The 20,741-nt window shown below is 33.0% G+C and overlaps 1 protein-coding gene across 1 annotated transcript; it reads left to right on the top strand.

Moving 5' to 3' along the window:
* Window positions 1–326: 326 nt before the first annotated feature.
* On the top strand, window positions 327–20,483 carry LOC122520961. Its single transcript, XM_043641303.1, has 5 exons — window positions 327–442; window positions 14,391–14,485; window positions 14,889–15,072; window positions 15,157–19,367; window positions 19,826–20,483. Exons 1-5 carry the CDS (start codon window positions 424–426, stop codon window positions 20,399–20,401), a joined length of 5,085 nt encoding a protein of 1,694 aa, XP_043497238.1. The 5' UTR covers window positions 327–423; the 3' UTR covers window positions 20,402–20,483.
* The last annotated feature ends 258 nt before the right edge of the window (window positions 20,484–20,741 follow it).

Here is a 20,741-nt window from a genome sequence, read left to right as displayed (position 1 = left end):
GTTAATCGGAAAAAACTATTTTCAATTTTGCTGACTGTTGAGACAAAATACAAGGATAAAATCAAATCCAACTGCTGCTTCATACCAAATAGAAAACAAACAAACAAACAAAAAATATATATATATATATATACATAGACATATATATATATATATATAAATTAGAACATACGAGAATATAGGAAGATTAATAGGACCTCCACGTATTTCACTGTTATATTGAGTTATCGATAGTAAACAGTAAATTATCGATTTTACGGACACGGTGGTACCGATGGTGTGAAGCCTTCTTCTTCTTCTTCTTCTTCTTCTTCTTCCGATTCTTCTGCGGACAAGGAAAAACATTATTCTATCATTAAATACGAAGAACAAAATATCATTTTATTCGGACTTTGAATCTCGTATCTTCGTCATTAGAAAAGGATGGATTATTCGACAAAAGGTAAGCCAAACTGAGACACCTGTCTCCTCTTCTGCATTATTACAATTATTTAATTATTATCCTCTCTTTTATTCTTTATACCAATCTTCTCTATCATTTTCTTTCACCAAATGCATAATGTCACGTATCCTATGATAATAACTAAACAACCAGGAGGTCGTACGTATCTCGTATAACGATCGATTCACACAACGACGGTTTCTTCCATCATCATCGTCATCATCAGCATACGCACGCGTATGTGTGTGTATATGTGTGTATACATTTATTATATATCCGTACAATATCTCTACGTGTTTTATTAACAACCTTGATTATCACCAATCGATGCCATCTTTCATTCCAATGAAACCCTTTTTTTATCTTTTCGCGTATCCTACAGATTATCGAAACAAAATCCTCTAACGAAAATCAAGGAACACTTGTTATTAATCGAATAATTTCTTCTCGATGCTAGGCTGAGAAAAAAATAATGGGAGTTTATATGGGGGTAGAGTGGTGGCAGGAGGGGGTGGGTGGGTGGTAGGGATTATTCTCGATTAATTAATTGGAATCAACGGGGCGCCACGTTGTGCACACCCACCACCACCACCACATACACAACGTCGTTGTCTACTACGAGCCGTGAATAAATATCCCATTGTTAGCGTCTTGCAACAACGACCTCCGGCCTTTGAATTCGTACGTGCGCTTAGGCGACTCGGTCAATGTCATACGTGTATGTTCCCTGCACGATCTAAGGTCCCGTAAGGACCGTTTTCTTCTTTCTCGTTATTTTAATCATCATTTGTATCATCATCATCATCATCATTATCAGCATCATCATCATCATTGTCGCGTTATCATTATTTATATATATATATTATTCTTATTATTAATATTTATTATATTTCATTTTAATTTGTGTTTATACGTATTGGAAAGGACCACCCCTCCCACCACTACCACCACCAACACCCTTCTCTGTCCTACTACTCACTTTCATCTTATAATTAATACTAAACTTACCGATATTTTGTGTATACTTATATTATTCCTTACTATGAACGCTCGGAATGAGATTACTTTAGAAAAATATCAAATAATAGATATAAGTATGAGACGTTCATTGTACAAATCGATTAACTTCGTTAAACGAATAGTGTGGAAATGCGATGAAATAATGTGCATTGGTTTTTCAAATTGTTTTTATATTATAAATTCAAATCAATTTTGTAGGAAGAAATAAAACAAGCGCTTGCTAAGTGCATTTGAGTTGCATTACTGCAACGATTTTCAATTAGAGTTAATCAAAATGATCTTTGAAATAAATTATTTATTATTCAATAGGTAAAAAGAAAATTTTGTCGTTTAACGGGATTAATCTTTTGTGTGTTTGAGAAAATTTGTATAAATGTGTAAAAAGTTATGATTAATATCGAATGCTTTTACACTTAAATTTACAATTTTTCAATAAGTCGAGTTAATCGATTCGTGCAATGAACGGTTAATATCTTAATAGAAGAATGAAATTTCGATCAATTGGATAGCGTTGGAAAAATCATTTGTTTTTATTTACAAACGATTGATATATAAATACGTTCGGTGAGTTTCACAAAATTGCAAGACTTTTGTTTTTTACGAATTATCGTAATTATCATTACGTATTACAAGCTGCTACGATCATTTGACCGAGCGTATGGAATAGGTTTAGTGTTAAAATAAAATTAAAAAAAAAAAAAAAAACGAAAGAGAAAGATCTATCCTGAAATTCTTTGAAGATAATTACATAACAAGTTGAAATTAGATCGTTCGATTTACCAACACGATTTAAACGAAGATAATATTTAACTTCCATCTTACGTTCGATTGAAAATCTCGTTCTAAAATAACGAGGAATATTTTTAGTTTTATTTTAAATTTGAATTCTATATAAAAAAAAAAAAATACGTGCATGTATGTGTGTTTGTATATGAATAGAAAAAAGATTAAACACACATTGCGTTTCTCGTTAATTGACATGAACTTTATAACTGATCACTCCCGTGAAAGATGATACATTGGAATCTTATATTCCGTTATATTGAAAAATCAAATATAAACAAATAAATAAAGAAATAAATAAAAACTTTTAGAAATAATCATAAGAAGAACAAAGTAAAGAAATAAAGATTCCAGATAAATGTGGAGTCCAAAGTCGATTAACGAAAGATTTTCGGTGAAAGTAAGGAAAACCCATTTCGTGTCGTCGTTGCTGTTGTAACAGTTGTTTGTAATACTGTTTGTCTAGAACGGGTCGGGATCGAAGGGTAAAAATGTAAAAGTAAAAATAACGAAAAGTGTTCTTTTGACCGATGTCTCCTAGTAGAATCATCGTTTCAGTTATTTACCTTTGGTTCTTATCTTTCGATGGTCATTAACTGTAAGAGTAAGAAAGAAACAACAATAGAAAGATAGGGATAGAAAAGAGATAGAGAGAGTGAGAGAAAAAATACGGGAGTACAAGTCAACAGAGATAAGGACCCTTTTGTTTTTTCCCCCTTCTTATCTTTTTTCCAAATATTTCGAAATAATGATAATTCATCGATCCCTTATAATGTTTTCACCGAAATGTTTTCGTAATCTCTCTCCGCTCTCTCTCACTCTTTTTCTAATGTTGTTTGATTTTTCTTTCCTTCTTTTTCCATAGACGAAGAATACCTTCTTGCCACATCTCTTTTATCCCTTTTAACACTTTCTCTTTTTTGTTGTCCTCCCTTTATAATATATCTGTCATCATTAAATTTTCGTGTATATTTTTCTTCTTCATTTTCCACCGACGAAGAGTAACTTCTTGCTACATCTCATTTATCCCTTTAAACACTTTCTCTTTTTTTTTTTTTTTTAATATATATATTTGTCATAATTACACTCGTAAACGCAACACTGAATGATTTTGTAATGAAATTTTTAGATAGATAGATAATACCTTGTGATATAAAATAAAAGAAAATAAGATATATACGTGAAAGAATGAAAATTAACGTGCGTAGTAAACGCGTTTAGTTTAGTTCGGTTTTGTTCGGATTTTATTCGATTCGATTCGATTCGATTCGATTCGATTCGATTCTATTCGGTTTGCAAGGTAATCGTATCTCCGTTCTCGAGAAATTGATCCGCACATTGGAATGTTGAGGCTCTCGATAAGTTATGAAGATAATCTGATCGGACGATTTAACGACGTAAGGTATATTACCACGAAGGTAAAACCACGACGATTACGAATCATCATTTTGATAAACGATCTAGGAACGATTAGATGATAACTTTATGGTTTCTTTCTGTAGTTGAAAATTTGGAACATTTGGTTTCAATTCATTTTTAATTTTGTTTGTAATTAAAATCTACTTATGTTATCTCTCTCTCTCTCTCTCTCGTTCTGTCTGTCTCTTTGTCTTTCTGTCAGTTTCTCTCTTTAATATCGCGTGAGAGAATATAATCGATAAGAAAATTCTATAAGAAGTGTAAGAATTTCGTGGAAATATTTTCCCAACTAACAGATTAGAAAAGAACGTTTACGTTGTCGTTCTTTCTTCTCATTTTTTCTCTCATTTCCATTTCTTCCTACTTCTTATACACGTTTATTTCTCTAATTCGTGTCGTTTAATCGATCGTTTCGATCGATAATAGATTTCTTTTCCCCCTAAACGTCATTTTGAACATTAATTATCGAATATCATTGAAATTATCATGATTATTTTCTTCGATATAATCATTCTTTTGTTTTCTTATTTCCTATCGTATATTATTTTGCATAATATCAAAATTAGTAAGTAATTTTGGTTTGTTTGTCGTGCCATGCGTCGAATACAAATTACATCCGAAGTATAATATAATATAACTGTAATTATAATAATACGATAAATCAATTATTTTGCGTGTACAAACAAATATTACGTTACAAAGTGATCATTTTTTATTCATTTAGTATTTAATTTACAACGAAGCATTCGAAAGATTTCATTTGAATAGATTTATTATTAGATTATAATAATATATCTCTAATATAATAAATATATAATAAAAATAATAATAATAATATAATAAAAATAATATAATAAATATATCTGTATATATAGATTTATTATATTAGATTAGAGAAAATATATAAAAGGGACGCAATGTGCAATTCTTATTTCGAATATAACGAATAATTGATTAGTTTTAAAATGTCAGATATATGTACCTACTGGTGAGAGAATTTTATTCGTTAGAAAATTTGTGCATAGATAGTGAATAGAGATGGCCGCACACGACGGCCACGATCTATACACGTTAACGACAGGTGTGGAGGAGGTAGGTTAAAGGTAGGTATGACAACGGGAACGAGGTACATTCGGAAACACTCGGTTGGGCCACGTATACGAGAGGGATACTTTGTCCGACATCTTTCCTTCTACCCTCTATCACCCATACTCTGTATATACAGTATCTAGTACTGTAAAGTTTCATTCCAATTCCTTTGTTCTCTTTTTTTTTCTTCTTCTTTCTTTCTTCTTTTTTTTTCTTCATCGTTTTACCAACGTAAGAGAACCCTTACTCTATCCATTTTATTCTTATTTTAAATTCAATCAAAATGAATCAACGCAAATTTGTTTAATCTGTTATTAATTAACAAATTTTTCGTATTATCAGAGAAAAATTTATAATATATATATGTATAGATAAATTATCTCGTTGAAAATATTATCATACATTTCGTTGATTTTTATATCATAATCGAATGATCATGAATTTTCGTTAGAAATATTTTTGGAAATATCTCTCTCTCTCTCTCTCTCATATTGGATAAAATATTATTACACTTTTCTTCGTATCTGTATTATCAATTTGAAAATGAAATCAAAGTAATGTTCCCCTAATTCCCCTCTTAACTTTAATTTTGTAACTTAAGGAAAAAAAAATATTATCTATTCTACATTTCCTTATATATATATCTTAAAATATAGAAATTATATTCAAAGAAATATTCTAAAAATCTTAATCATTATTTATTTGTGTGAAAAATTATTTCCCAAATAACGTTACGTATTATATTATATTTTTCGTTTCTATTCTTAAAACGACAGGATAAGAAAAGAATAAAATAGAAATCAGAGATAAATCTTTATTTTTTTACTAGGATCTCGTGATATAAGAAAAATTATCTCATATATTGCAATACTTTCGTTACTTTTATTTTCAATTTAAAAACAACAAAATTCTGATCTCAAAATTATATTCATTGTATATTAACGAAAAAAATGTAAACATTTATTCAATTTATTCCTCAGGAATCTTGTCTTTTTCTTTTTCTTCTTCTTCTTCTTCTTCGCGATTTTCAACGATAAAAATAATTACTCGCAAAAAGATCCTAGCTTTACGATCAAGGAGCCTCGTCACGCAGGAGTTCGTGACGTGGCTTCGATAGAATAAGATAAAGACGACTTTTTTTATGATTTTTTTTTTCATTTCTCTATTTCTCTCTCTCTGTCTCTCTCTCAAACTTTGCAATCAATTTTGATTTTGATAAAAATTCGATATATCTTACTCAATTCTCAAAATTATTTCACAGTCGCAGAAAAGAACTTTCACTCTCTTTTTTTCTACAGCGATTAAAATCGATTCTGTAACACACTTGGCAAAAAAAAAGAAAAAAAAAGAAATTTCATCTAATCTCTCTATCGGTTTATATTTAATCTCAAATCGATAATACTTTTTGTACAATAAAATAAAATCAAAGAGATGTATAATATACTGAATTGAATGATGATACCTACGATGATCGATTTTTTTAAATCTGATTCACAATTTTATTCTCATTCTCGTTCAAATAATAATAATAATAATAATAATAATAATAATAATAATAATAATAATAATAATAATTAAAGAAAATATTTTATATTTTTGAATCGAATAAATTTCATCGACGTATATATATATATATATATACAATTTCTATCCTATCTTTCTATCTTTATTTTTCACATCAAATACTTCGTTGTAAGATTAAGAGAGAAAAAGAAAGAGAGATAAAACGAACGAGCGTAGTAAAAAAAGAAAAAAGAAGGAGAGGTGTATAAATATTATGAAGAATTGAACCGCACCTGTAAAATGATGATCAATTTTCTCAACAAAATTGTTCAACTTGATTCATAATTTTATTCTCATTCTCGTTTAGATAATAATAATAATTAGGAAAAAAAAATATATTTTATATTTTCAATGGAATAGATATTTCATCACGCGTAAATAATTTCTATCCTATCCATCTATTTTTGTCTTTCACATACAACGCTTTATTATACGTTGAAGAATAAAAAGAGAAAGATATATAAATATAATAAATAGAACAGGATACCTGTGTAAAATTATGATCGATTTTAAAATAGTTCAACTTGATTTACAATTACGTATACCTAAATATATTGAATAGAATTCATACCTGTAAAATGATGAATCCATTTTTTGAACCAAATAGTTCAAATTGATTTAACATTTTATTTTCATTCTCGTTCAGATAATATCATTAAAAAATACATATAAATAATTGAAATAATTTCTATCCTATCTACATATCATTGTCTCTTTCACATCGAAGGCTCCATTATATTCCAAAGAGAGAAAGAAAGAAAGAAAGAAAAAGAGAGAGAGAGAGAGAGAAGATCGTGAAGCGCGTGTGTCAGAGCGGCGGTCACCCATAGGCCGAGTTCGAGAAGAGGGTGGCTGTTACGAGTGGGTTGCGTCCAAGGTTGTCAGGGCTACGACTCTCGAAACACACTAACCGACCGCCATCTTTGCTTCTCTCGCCCGACTGCGTGGGTGTATCCGAGAACTGAGAGAGTGAGAGAGAGAGAAAGACGGAAAGATAGATAAAGATAGATAGATAGATAGATAGATAGATAGATAAATAGATAGATAGAGAAAGAGAGAGAGAGAAAGAAGGATAGAACGAGAACGAGGAAATAGAAGGTATTACACTTTTAATAAAAGAGAAAGGTACTATAGTACATTCTCTTTTTCTCTCGCTCGTGAAAGATAAAAGGAAAAAAAATAGAAAGAAATAAGAAAGATAGAAAGAGAGAAAAAGAAGCTGTGCGAGCTGAGAAAGAGAAAAGTTGCTGCTACTCTGCTACACGCATTATATATACACAGACACACATATACACACATATCCCCAAGCAACGCACATACACACACGTATAACAATCTATGATGTGTATGTATGTGTGCTCGAACGTCACTGGCGGATATCGCAAAGAGGGGGGGGCAGATAGAAAAAGATAAAATGAGAACGAGCGAACAAGAGAGAGATATTCGCAGCGTTCGAGGGGTGGGGGGCGGTGCGGGGGAGAAACGCTCGGTTAGGATAGAGAGAGGGGAAAGATGATGAGGGTAACCGGCGGGTGGCGCGGGAGGAGGACGACCAGGGGGCCCGAAGGGGGGAGCCAAAGGGAAGAGAAGGAGATAAAAGTTCTCGAGAGAGAGAAAGATGAGAGCCGACCACCAATCGGATTTCAGTCGAACGCCGCCGCCCCCCCGATCTCTCCCCACCTCTCCGATTTTACTCGGCGCAGCATCCTTGCGATTCGTAGGAGGCCACGGAATCTAACGGAAGTGCGCATGTACGCCCTCAGCAACCCGGACGGACGTCGGACTCTCTGACACTGCTCCCTTTTTTCCTTCAAGGCTCTCTATATATTTCTCTCTCTCTCTCTCTCTCTATCTCGTTCTCTCGTTCTCTCTTTCTCTTTCTCTCCTCCCTAACTCCGAGGTCTTCGAGGGTGCATTGCAGATATAGGCGTGGCGTTGTTACTCTCATTTCTATTTTATATTCTTTTTCTTTCTCTTTTCTTTTTTTTCTTTTTTCTTTTTTCCTTTTTCTTTTCTTTTTTTTTCATCTTTTATAAATATTTTAACGATTTTTTAAAATATCATTTATTTGTTACACGATTTGTAATTTTTTTTTACGTTTTTATTCGTGTTAATTGTAAAAAGGGGCGGGGGAGGGGGTTTATATAAGGGTGTGGTGAATAAATCTATCTCGAGACTCTTGAGATGAAATTATTTTTAATCACGTTATTATATCCGTTAAAATCTATTATTTATCTATTTTATCATTTTTTTTCTTTTTCACTAATTGTTTCATCTTTTATATCATCGATTTTTCAAATAATTCGTTTGTAATACGGTTTGTAATTTATTTTACATTTTTATTCGTGTTAATTGTAGAACGGGGCAGGGGGGAGTTTATATAAGGGTGTGGTGAATAAATCTATCCAGACTACGGATAAAATTATTTTTATCGCATTCTTTTTTTATGGTAATTATATCCGTTAAAATATATTTATGTCTGTTGAAAGTTTCGAGATATTGTTTTAAGTATCGATTTTAAATTAGTTACTTAAAGAAAGGGAAAATTATTGAATTAGGGTGCAATGTACTTTCGATAGATTTAATGAGAAAATTTAATTTGTTATTTAAAGTTATTCGTTCTCCCGGCACCTGTACCTCGTTTTATTTTATTGTGTATACTATAGTGTTTTTTTGATCAGTGGTGTGTAATTTAAGGAAATATTAGTTTCCTTAAATGTCTTCGTTGTTCTATACTCGTCAACATTTTCAAGGTATATTCACGCATGTATCATAATATATTACAGATAAAATGTTAAATGTTTGAATGATTTTACTAATTTATACAATTTTCAAAAATATAATATTTAACGTATTCTATAAATGTGAAATTCTATTTATTTAATGAAATTACGAATACAGTCTGTAATACAGTAATTTGTTTGCTGATGTTAAAGATATTCAAGACAAAAGAGAATTTTATCAAACGTAATTACATATTTGAGCACGATGTTAGATAGGATAGATAATTAGTGTCTCGGATTTAATTTCAGCAAATAATATAAACGCCTAATTGGAGTGATATACAAAAAAAGAAAAGAAAAATAATATCGCACCTTAGAAAGGTCTCTATTAACACTCGCGAATCAAAACATTTCTCTAACGCGATAAAAAAAAAGAAAAAGGAAAAGATACAAATCTATAATTCTCTCTCTCTCTCTTATATTTAAATAATAATTATTATAATTTTGTTTCTTCACACGAGATTATCGAATATTCTTTTTCCATTTGATTGGAAATATTTTATCGATCTAACGGTAAGATATAATTTGTTTTACAAACAAACAAATTCACCAAACTGTATCTCCATTTTGTTACATTTCCTCGTTAGGAGAAAGAAAAGAAAAAAAAAAAAAATTCCAAAGGAAAATTCATCGAGTTACGATGAGAGAAATTCGGTGTTCCACTAAAGGCAAACCTTTCGAAACCCACGTCGTTCGTCGGCATGCTTTCCATTTCTAACGATCACCCGAGGAGACCGGAGACCAATCGTTACGACGTTCCTTGAACCACGAAATGCGATTTCTATTTTTCCATCGACTTCTACCAACCGCCCCCTCGCAACCCCACCCCACCCCGCTAACTGGTTGGTCGCGGTATCGATCGTGTGTTTTTTTTTCTTTTTTTTTTCCATTGAATCACGATTTCTCGGATTATTGCGCGAACTATCGAGATTTACACGTATTCTTTCCGCTCAAGAAATTGCTTCTGTCCGAACTACTTATTTTATTCTCTTCAATTGTATTTTTTATTTATTTCATTTTACAATAATAATAATAATAATAATAATAATAATCATCATCATCATCATCATTATCATCATTTTATTTTATAATATTGGGCTGAACCAAAAGTTCGTGCGTTTATTGTGTTACAAACTGCATAATGGATTTAAAACGCACGAACTTTTGATCCACCCTAATAAAAATATATATATAAAAATTAATATTTATCAAATAAACATCTATTTAACAATTGTTATTTCTGCTAAAAAAAAAATGTTACACATTTAACGTAACATATCTTCTGTAAATAAAATAATTCAATAAAACCAGACAACTGAGTGGTGGGGGACGAGGGGGGGGTGTCGGAAGGGAGGTATTGATTAAATACATAAATAACTTTTAGAATTAAATACTTAACTATATTAATAATATTTAATAACAATTAATAAGAAAGTATTTATAAAAGTAATACCCTACCCATCACTACCACCACCACCACAACCACCACCCACCATTACCAGTTTTGAATAGAATAATCTACCGAGATATGGGATTTACCGATTCTAAGATTTATCGTTGGTGTAGATCGAGAATTTCAAGCACGAGCGTTAAGACCGCAAGTTAAATCGAACGTTAAAAGCCAACAAAACTTGTTTCTCCGTTCCGATCGCGCGTGATTTACGTGCGCGAATGAAGTCACCTGTCGGCAGCAGGCACACTCGAGTCTCCCAGGTATTATGGTGAACAGGTTTCTGTGTTAGAGGCGCCATGAAGAAGCAGGTTCCTTTCGGTTAAACACACGCATACACACACACACACGCACATACATGCACTCACAAGCATATTATAAATATGTATATACATGGTATATCAATTACAAAAGTATAATAAAAAGTCACGAGTAACACGATATTCAAGAGCAAATGATAATAATTAATCGTATTGATCATTTTAAAATTAAAATAGGAGTAGGGAGCTCTGGGCGTAGAGGGGTTGGGGGCGGGGGGCAACGGGGGGGAGGGAACGGGGAGAAGTACCCATTCATCATCGATTCTCATTATTCCCTCCTCCCCTTTTTTTTTCTTTTCTTTTTCTGTTTTTTTTTCTTTTCCTTTCCTTCTTGTTTTTTAACACGTGCCCCAATCTCGATTTTGAAATCACTCTCTCTCTCTCTCTCTCTCTTTTTGTCGTGTGTCAATAACAAACAAACAAAAATAAGCATTCTCGATTTTGTATATACGTGTATTATTATTATTATTATTATTATTATATACCTGTGATACACACATATACTCGAGCAGCTTCCTCTTCACGTGATGATGCGTTATCGCATGATTGCTTTCGCCAAAAAATCGACGCGTGGATTTATCTTTAGACTTTATCTTTTAACGTATATTACGAATATCCATTTAACTTGACACACTTACCGTCTACCACCTCCTCCCCTCCCCCTCCTCCTTCTCCTCCTCCTCTTCGGTTATAATAATGCGCGATAAAAAATATTTTCGATCGAATTTTTTCTTTCCTTCCTTTCTTTTTTTCTCTCTCCTCTTTTCTTGTTTTTTGTTTCTGTTCTTTTTTTTTCTTTTTTTTGCGCACTTTTCTTTTTCTCTTCTCTTCATCCCGCATCGCAATAAATTCGAATCGTTGATTATTCTTTTTCTCGTCGTCGTACCCCCTCCCCCTCCCCACCCCTCCCCATCCCCCTTCCTGTCCCTTTCCTCTCCTCCTTTGTTTGTTTTACTCTTGAATTTCGAAAAGAAAGAAGAAAATTAAAAAATACGTGCGTCATATTTTGCCAAACGGATTGTATTCCGAATTATATATGTGGAAATTGTTAACAAATTGATTTGAAATATGGAATCACGTTATTTTGAGATATTTTTCTTTTTTTAATTATATTTTAATCAATAATTGTGTCAACTCATTAAACGACTCTCAACGTTTTATACTATTCTAATATATGAAATCTTATAATTATTTTATTTTATTTTAATTTTTTTTGTGCATCGAAACGTTAATACTGTCATTATAATTAAACAACACTTTGTTTTTCAATTTCCCGACGCAAATAACAAATATATCGTCCGATTAAAAAAAAAATTGTAAATCTATTCAATATCGTATTATCTCAAACGGGGAATTTTTGTTTGTTGGGAGAGGGTGGGTGGGGGGATTCTTCTTTTTCTTCGTAATTGATAGTTGGTTATCTGTATTTTATCCCAAACGAAAATGATTTTATCGAATTAACAAAATTGATCTCTATTTCCTTTTTTTATTTTTTTTTTTTTCTTTATTTTCAATTCCGGATTATCCGAAAACAAGATTCTACAATAATAACAATAAATACATATACATATTTTCGTATAATAAAGCAAAAAGAAAATTCGATAAGATATCTTTGATAGATAATAGGACGTTTCGAGATCGTTTGAGATAGATGAATGAGAAGAATAAGAATAAAAATAAGAAGAAGAAGAAGAAAAAAAATTACTAAAAAAACCACGAACTCTTCCGGTAGCAAGTAAAATAACTTCTTGTCGTCGTTCGAGAAACTTTGATAAAAGTTTCGATCTCACTTTTTGCTCCAGCTGCGGTTCGGTTTCCTATACGTATACATATAATACACACACACACAAATATATATATATAATACAGCTTCCTGAAACCTCGTTGGATTTGTGTCCTGTCGGTGACATACTTTTTAACAATAAGACTCAATTCTTTGGCTCGACAAGAAGCTCACCGACGGTAAATCCGGTGCTTTTTTTTTTTTTCCTTTTTCTTTCTTTTTTCCTTTTTCCCTTTTCCTTTTTCCTTTTTATCGTGTCACGCAATACTCGAATTTTGTCGATCGATCTCTCATTCGAGAATTTTCGCGAAACAAATAAGTTATCATTGTTCAAACGGAGTTTCTTATTTGTTAATAAAACAACAATCCATCCACATCTCGAGGATTTTTTTATTTTTCTCTTTCATATCCAAACGAATTCTCGAATCTTTCGTTAGATCGATTCAGATCGATCGATAAGTTTAGTTTTTATCTTGTTTTTCTTCCCCCCCCTCAGCCCCACCCTTTTAATAAAATTATTTGTGCATAGAGAGAGAGAGAGAGAGAGAGAAAATATCTATCTGAAGAAAATGCTAATTAAAAATAAAATAAAATTGTAAATTATTAAATCCCCCTCTTTGCATTTCGAATTAATATTTCAACTTTTTTTTGTTTGTTTACAAACAACAGCTTGTAATAATGATTTTAAATGTTTCGTTGAAAATTTTTTACTAAAAGATAACAAAGTAAATAAGTCAATTTATAAATAAACGAAGGAAAGAAAATGAGAATTCGATCGAACAAACGTATTTATTTACATCATTTGTTATTGTATTTTGTAATTTGTCAAGTGTACGATATCTCTTGAGATAAAAATTGACGTCGAGTCATACTAATATGACATAAAAGTGCTAAAGGGTTAAATAATATATAATATTGTTATTTTTAATTATATATTATTATTATTATTATTATTATTATTATTATTATATTTTTTTTTCTTTTTTTTAATAGAAAATTTGTAATATTTCTTATTTAAATGTATAAATTGTAATTTTTTTTAAATCTCCTCCCCACTCGTGGAAAATTTTTATTAATTTATCCAGTCAATATTAATAAAATAATAATAATAATAATAAAAAATAATAAAATAATAAAATAATAATAATATAATATAAAATATATAATAATAAAATAAAAAATAAAAAAATAAATAAAATATATAATAACAAAATATTAATAAAATAATAAAAACATTGAAGAAGAGATGATATTTGATTTGTATGAAAGTGTAAAAAAAAGAGAAAAGAAAAAAGAAAAAAAAAGTACCAGGAAGACGGAATTGATGTCATCCGTTTTCCTCCTCGTCCCGCTGAGATCAAACGTAAAGAAAAATAAAAAGAAAAAAGAAACGCAAGAAAGAGAAAAAGAATCTAAGCAAAACCGTGTCGTCGTTTTGATACTTCCCCCATCTTACATACGAAATAACACAGCGAGAGGATCTGCGGTTCTTCTTTGCCCACATCCTCTTTTGACTAACTGCCATATTCAATTCGATTTTGAATCATGCTCTTGAAGGAAGTAAGAGATAAAATGTTATTTTTTTTTTCTTTTTCTTCTTTTTTTTGTGCTAAGAAGTTTCGATAAAAAATAAAGTCGACGCTTTTGTTGTTCGCGTTGATTAAAAAAAAAAAAAAGGAAAAAAATCCATTCTCGATTTCTAATTTTGATTTTGTTCTTTTTTACTTTTGTTTTTCAGTGACTGTAAAAAGCGAGCCAGATCCAGAACAAGAACAGGAACACGAAGAGGAACAGGTTGAGATACAGGCGGATGCAGCATCTCCTACTTCTAGTGTAAATATTTATTTTTTATATATATATTACAATATACTTTTAATAAAAAAAAAAAAAACAGGGAAAATAATTTAAAAATAATTCTATAATTAATAAAAATTATTCGTTAGAGGAATAAACGTAAAACGAATTGTTCGAATGATCCCCCCCCCCTTTTTTTAAAACTTTCTGATAGAATTTTTGTTACAAATTAATAATATCATTTTACGAGTTAAGAATTGTTATATTGCACAAATCGTACGTAACTTTTTTTGTAGACGGGGGTCATTTAATTCGCATTTGATAGAAATAAATGTACATCGTTACGTTTAGGGTTAAAAAATTGAATGAATATTTAACCAAGAAAAATATGTATAATTTATATTATAAGAAATAATAATAATAAGAATCGTTTTAATTACAGATCGATTTACCCGAAAATACACACCCGTGTCCAGCTTGTCCGTCAATACTTCCGACATCTCACGATCTGACGAATCATCTGCGCGAGCATAATTCACCAAGGAGTACAGATTACGGCGGAGAAGAGGATTACTGTTGTGCTATTTGCCAAAAAGTCTTGAGTTCGGCAAGTTCATTGGACCGTCATGTACTCGTACATTCGCGTGAAAGACCATTCAAGTGTAAATATTGTGACATAGCTTTCACAACCAATGGTAATATGAACAGACATGTTAAAAGTGCTCATCGCGGTGAAAGATCACCTCCGCAGAGTTACACCGAGTCAGAAAGTACGAGCAACGATTCGATAAACTCGTCTAGAAGGCAACCATTAGAAGAACACAACAACAACGAAATATCGAAACGTACATCGCCAAATTTCTTGATTAGAGAAAGATTAGCTAAGAATTTAACGAACAAACGTAAATCCCCGTCGTTCACCAGGGAAGATGAAAATCCAAGAAAGCACAAGATTTTGTTGAACAATTCGAGGACAGAGATCAAACGTACGCCCACGGAGACGCAAAATTCTTACAATTGTCCGGTATGCAATAGGCAAGACTTCGCAACGAGCGGTCTCCTGGAAACACACTTGGAACAAAATCATCCCGAATTCACGATAAGGTGCGAACCATGTAACCTATCTTTCAAAAATCATCGAGTATTAAACTTACACCGATGCATGATACACTTTTCTGACTATCCCGTTGGAATCCCTGCGAGAAATTTACGTAATTCCGTAGTAGGATTCGACGATTTAACTTTTGTTGATTTTACATCGGCTAAATTTCCAACTATTGCTAGGGCTATGTGCGAGCAAGCTATGCACCGACCGGCATCCGGAGAAGGTACCAACTTCCAGTGCAGCAAATGTTCAAGAGCATTTCCTTGTTTCAAGTCAATGAAAGAACACCAAAATGAATGTGGTAAGTGTAGGTCAAATTTGCAATGTAGACCGATAGATATTGGGGAATCCCAGAGGGATTATTTTTTCGCGGGCCTTGAATTGCACAATAAAGCGGCATTGACCGAGGCCAAAGATGGAAAGGATTTAGCGGATATAGAAAGCATTTTGTCCGTTACATCGGGTCCAATTTTACAAAACTTTCCCCGTTCGGATGCTAGTACACCTGAGAATAATATTAAATTTAATTCGAGCGTTGGTTCTTCTGGTTCATCAGGAACGATGTCGTCCGAATATCACGAGGAAGAGGCACAGGATTTATTTGCTGCCGAATTTAGGAAGATGAAATTAAAAGGAGAATTCCCTTGCCGATTGTGCACATCGATATTTCCTAATTTGAGGGCTTTGAAAGGACATAATCGTGCTCACATGGGCGTAGGACCAGGAGTTCCATATCCTTGCAACATGTGCCCTTATACTAGTACCGATAAGGCCACTCTTGTAAGGCATTTAAGATCTCACAACGGTGATCGGCCGTACGAGTGCTCGTTATGCAATTACGCTTTTACCACTAAAGCAAACTGCGAGAGGCACGTTAGAAATCGTCATGGCAAATTAACAAGGGAAGATATCAAAAGTGTTTTGATTTATCATCCGAATGAGGACTCGACGAATGATAACATCGGTAATTCGCCTAGAGTGACGAAAGACGAGGCGAGAAAAAGTTTGATCTATCCGAACGATAGAGAAGATTCGATGCAACAACAACAACAGCAACGTTATCTGCCAATTCCGATTGACTCTAAAGGTGACATTAGAGTAATAGAAGAAGCTAAATTACCTAGCCCTGAATTAACTTCTTCTATTCGCAATATGATAGTTAATCATTGCGAAAGCAATGATACTTACGGGAGATCGAGCATACCAGGTTCCGGTCTTATTTCAAGAACCATGGAAGAAGCTACCACGTCTCAAGATCAAAGTGGTAGAGCTGATGATGATCTTGAATCAAGGTCATCCAATGAAAGCGTGCCTCTAGTCATTAATAACGAATCAGATATGCACCAAAGAATGCAAGCTAGTCCGATTAATTTGAAGAAAATGTCTAACCCATCTAACACCGGAAATTCAAATCAGGATGGACCGTTGGATCTTAGCATGGACGTTCTAGATTTGAGCAAGAAGGCTAAGGAAAGAAACGGTGCTGGATCATTGAGATCTAACGAATATCCTAACAACGATCGTAGAGAATTTTACGATTCTACCAGTCAATTATTTCTCACTCAGGCTCTTTTGCAAGCAAGTCAAAATACTTCACCGGGTACTTCGCCTAGTACCTCCCAAGGAAATTCCCAGACAAATCCTTTACAAAATTTCTACGCCAATGCTCAAATAATTTATCGCAATTTGGGATCGATTTCTAACCGAGTAAATGCTGGAATTTTATCATCTTACATGTTCAATTCGCAATTTTTTGGACAAGACTTAAACATCAGTGACAGAATTCAAAAGGAATTCGCTAGGGGCTTGCAATTAACCAGCGGTGGTACTTTAGTTGATCCATCGGGAAATAATAATTTCCCGGCATTTCCACAAGCCAACGATGCCCCGTCGCAAATGGTAACCGATCAAAATGATTATACCAGTTTGCTCGGTACGAAGATGACCAATAAGACTATATCACCTCGCGAAAAGATTGATAATTCGGCTTCAACGAATTCGGTTAAAATGATCATCAAGAATGGCGTATTAATGCCTAAACAAAAACAACGAAGATATCGTACCGAACGACCATTCTCTTGCGGACACTGTTCCGCTAAATTCACATTACGAAGTAACATGGAGAGACACATAAAACAACAGCATCCCGAATTTTGGAGTCAACGACCACGGGGTGGTCATTCAACTAGAGGTAGACCACCAGCAAATCATCAAAATATAATGAAAAATTCTGGACAGTCAAACTCACAATCATCATCCCAATCTTATTCCAGTATACTCCCCAAAGCTGATCCATCTGCAACGACAGTAGAATCAACCGGTAGACATTCGATTTCAGAACAAGTGAAATATGCTATTCTGGCGCAACAATTGAAGGCTAACAAAATGGACGATAACGATACCGACGAAGAATTGATCATCGATGAAGATCCAGTTGATAAGGAGATGCAAGAATCTCAGGAACAAACTGAACAACGTTCGACGAGTTTGTTGAGAGGACAATTGGAAGGTAACGAATCTAACAAGGATATCGTCGTGAAGGAAGAAATATTAGAAAGAGATTCATCCGACGTATTTAATAACGAACAATCTAAGGAACATAACAATACCAATGAAAACGGCCAAAGTTCTGGTAACGAACATGCACTCGATGATAAAACGGAAGAGACTACTTTGGATGCTAATTCGAGACACGCATTCAAAATGGATAATTGCAATGATACCATTCAAGATAGACAAGAGGATAATACTGCTGATCTTGCTAGCGTATCGGAATTATTGGACAACGCTTCTCATCAGTATCAACACTTTCAACCGCAATATCTGAGCGACGAGGAAGGTTTAGTCGCGTCTACGAGCGATTTCAATAATTCCGGAAGCGAGGATAAATCTGACTCAGTTAATTCCGGAAATTCTAACAACGCTTCTTCGAAAAAAAAGAAGAAAAAGAAAAAGAAGAAGAAATCGGCTTATTCTTTAGCACCCAACAGAGTAATGTGTCCCTATTGCGATCGTCCATTTCCATGGACGTCATCTCTCAGAAGACACATTCTTACACATACCGGACAAAAACCATTTAAATGTATATACTGTTCACTTTTGTTCACCACCAAATCTAATTGCGATAGACACCTATTGAGAAAGCACAAAACTAATCCGTACAAGATAAGAAGAGCTAGAAATTCGTCATCGCCTGACAGTCAAGTTGTCAATACGAATAATACATTTTCTATGCGAAATGTTCCCGAAAGGCCGTACAAATGTAATCAATGTCCGAGTTCAACGTTCTCAACGTTAGGAAACTTGAAGAAACATCGTTCGACCAAACACTCGCGTAAAAATAAATTGAGATCCGTTTCGCCGTCAACCGAGACGCAAAATAGTCCACTACCATCATCTAAACAAAATGATCTTAGCGATTACGAGAGCCGATCCTCAAGCGTGTCAGAGAATACGGAACAACAACAGGTATCACCGTCCGAAACTCAAAAACAAAATTCAAATAATTCTAACGCATCGTTATCCAATACCGAATTGTCGCGATCACGAAGAACTTCACCGAGATCATCACCCGGTCCTAACGATGTACCATTCAAGTGTCATCTTTGTGATTGCGGATTTGCCGATCGTCACGATTGTTTGGAACACATCAAGATCAATCATAATGAATCTTACGAGATGCTCGTAGCAAAGGGTGCTATGGATATGGATATTGACGGGCTGGAAGATCATCAAGTACCACCACCACCACCTCAGCAACATCTTAGCGATGGGGAGGAAAGAAAAGGCCGATTTCCAGATTACAGTAATAGAAAAGTAAGTATAATCAATTTTTTGTGTTGTATCTATATATAACTAAGAACATTTCTTTAAATTTGAGATTAAATGCATAATTACAAACTATAGACGTGCTAAATTTGAATGTCACAAAGTAGTATTACAATTGAATTCCCACAATGTGTTGTTGGTAAACGAGCAACAATTTTGTCAACCTACTTACACAAATTTTGTTTCTCTTAGAAAACAAAAGGGGATAAAAGTGATTGTAAGAATTTACAAAATATTTAATTGAAGCAGGAAATGAGTATAGAGAAAAGATTTGAAATTCATGTCATTAATAAAAATCCCAAAACAAATTGAATATCCATATAATTAAATTGTATCGTCAAATTTATGAATTATTTCAATCGTACTGTCCTCTTTTAAGTCACTTTCAATTAATCTGATAAAATGATATTACAAAATATTAACGTTATATTTGTTTTCGTCAACAGGTAGTCTGCGCCTTTTGTATAAGAAGATTTTGGTCAGCTGAAGATCTTCGTCGTCATATGAGAACGCATACAGGGGAAAGGCCATTCTCGTGTGACATTTGTCTTCGTAGATTCACATTGAAACATAGCATGCTGCGTCATCGTAAAAAACACGAATCAGTCGATTCAACGATGTACGTTGGTACCAGCGGTGACGAAGAAAATTCACCTACTCAACCACCTACGATAACACCCCGTACACAAAAGCAACCACCAGTTTTAATGGCCACCAATATCAATAATTCGAGAATTCAAGATAGAATCTCGTTGTCTGTTGCAACCGGTGATGCCGCGCCAGGAGGTGGTTTTATGAGATACAACAGTTACGAAAAATTAACAACATTTGCCGGGAAACTTACCGCAAATAACGCTCAGCTTCATAATAATGCAATAAATAATGAATTATCCGAAAATACTGACAACGATTTGATCTCGAATCTTTTAGGAATACGCGACAAAAGTTTTATCGATAGAGTTCTTCAAGCATCACCCGACGATGCTGCTAAATTGTTAGGCGTACAACGTAGTCACGAATGAAAACAATCTTAAATAACATAAGTCCGATAAAACAATATAAACGTTATAATGATACAATGAATACGTAGAAAAAAGTATGAATTTTTTCAATCGACATCCTTTAATACTTTCTTTGTTTATGTCTCTATTTGTTTGTTTTATTTATTTTTGTTTTTTTTTTTCCTTTTTCTTTTATTTATTATATTTGTTCATTTATTTTTTTTTTTTAATTTTTTCTTGTCGTATACTTTATTCACAATCGTGCCTTATACGTATAAAATCGTATACTTTTATCGATTTAAATTCATGCTCGTCAATGCGCGCGTAAATTTTTTTTCATTGTAAAATAATAATGACATCG

The sequence above is a fragment of the Polistes fuscatus genome, unplaced genomic scaffold (assembly GCF_010416935.1).
Source record: "Polistes fuscatus isolate 324 unplaced genomic scaffold, CU_Pfus_HIC Scaffold4, whole genome shotgun sequence".
In the NCBI taxonomy this organism is placed as follows: Eukaryota; Metazoa; Arthropoda; class Insecta; order Hymenoptera; family Vespidae; genus Polistes; species Polistes fuscatus.
Note: the sequence above shows the minus strand (reverse complement) of the source record. Positions and strands in the feature narration are given on the sequence as shown.

Bases quoted from the DNA above. Each gene is read 5' to 3' on its own strand.
- LOC122520961 (XM_043641303.1), top strand. The intron at 15,073-15,156 runs ATGTACTCGTAC...ATATGAACAGAC, and splicing joins GGCAAGTTCATTGGACCGTC to ATGTTAAAAGTGCTCATCGC. The intron at 19,368-19,825 runs GTAAGTATAATC...TTTCGTCAACAG, and splicing joins CAGATTACAGTAATAGAAAA to GTAGTCTGCGCCTTTTGTAT.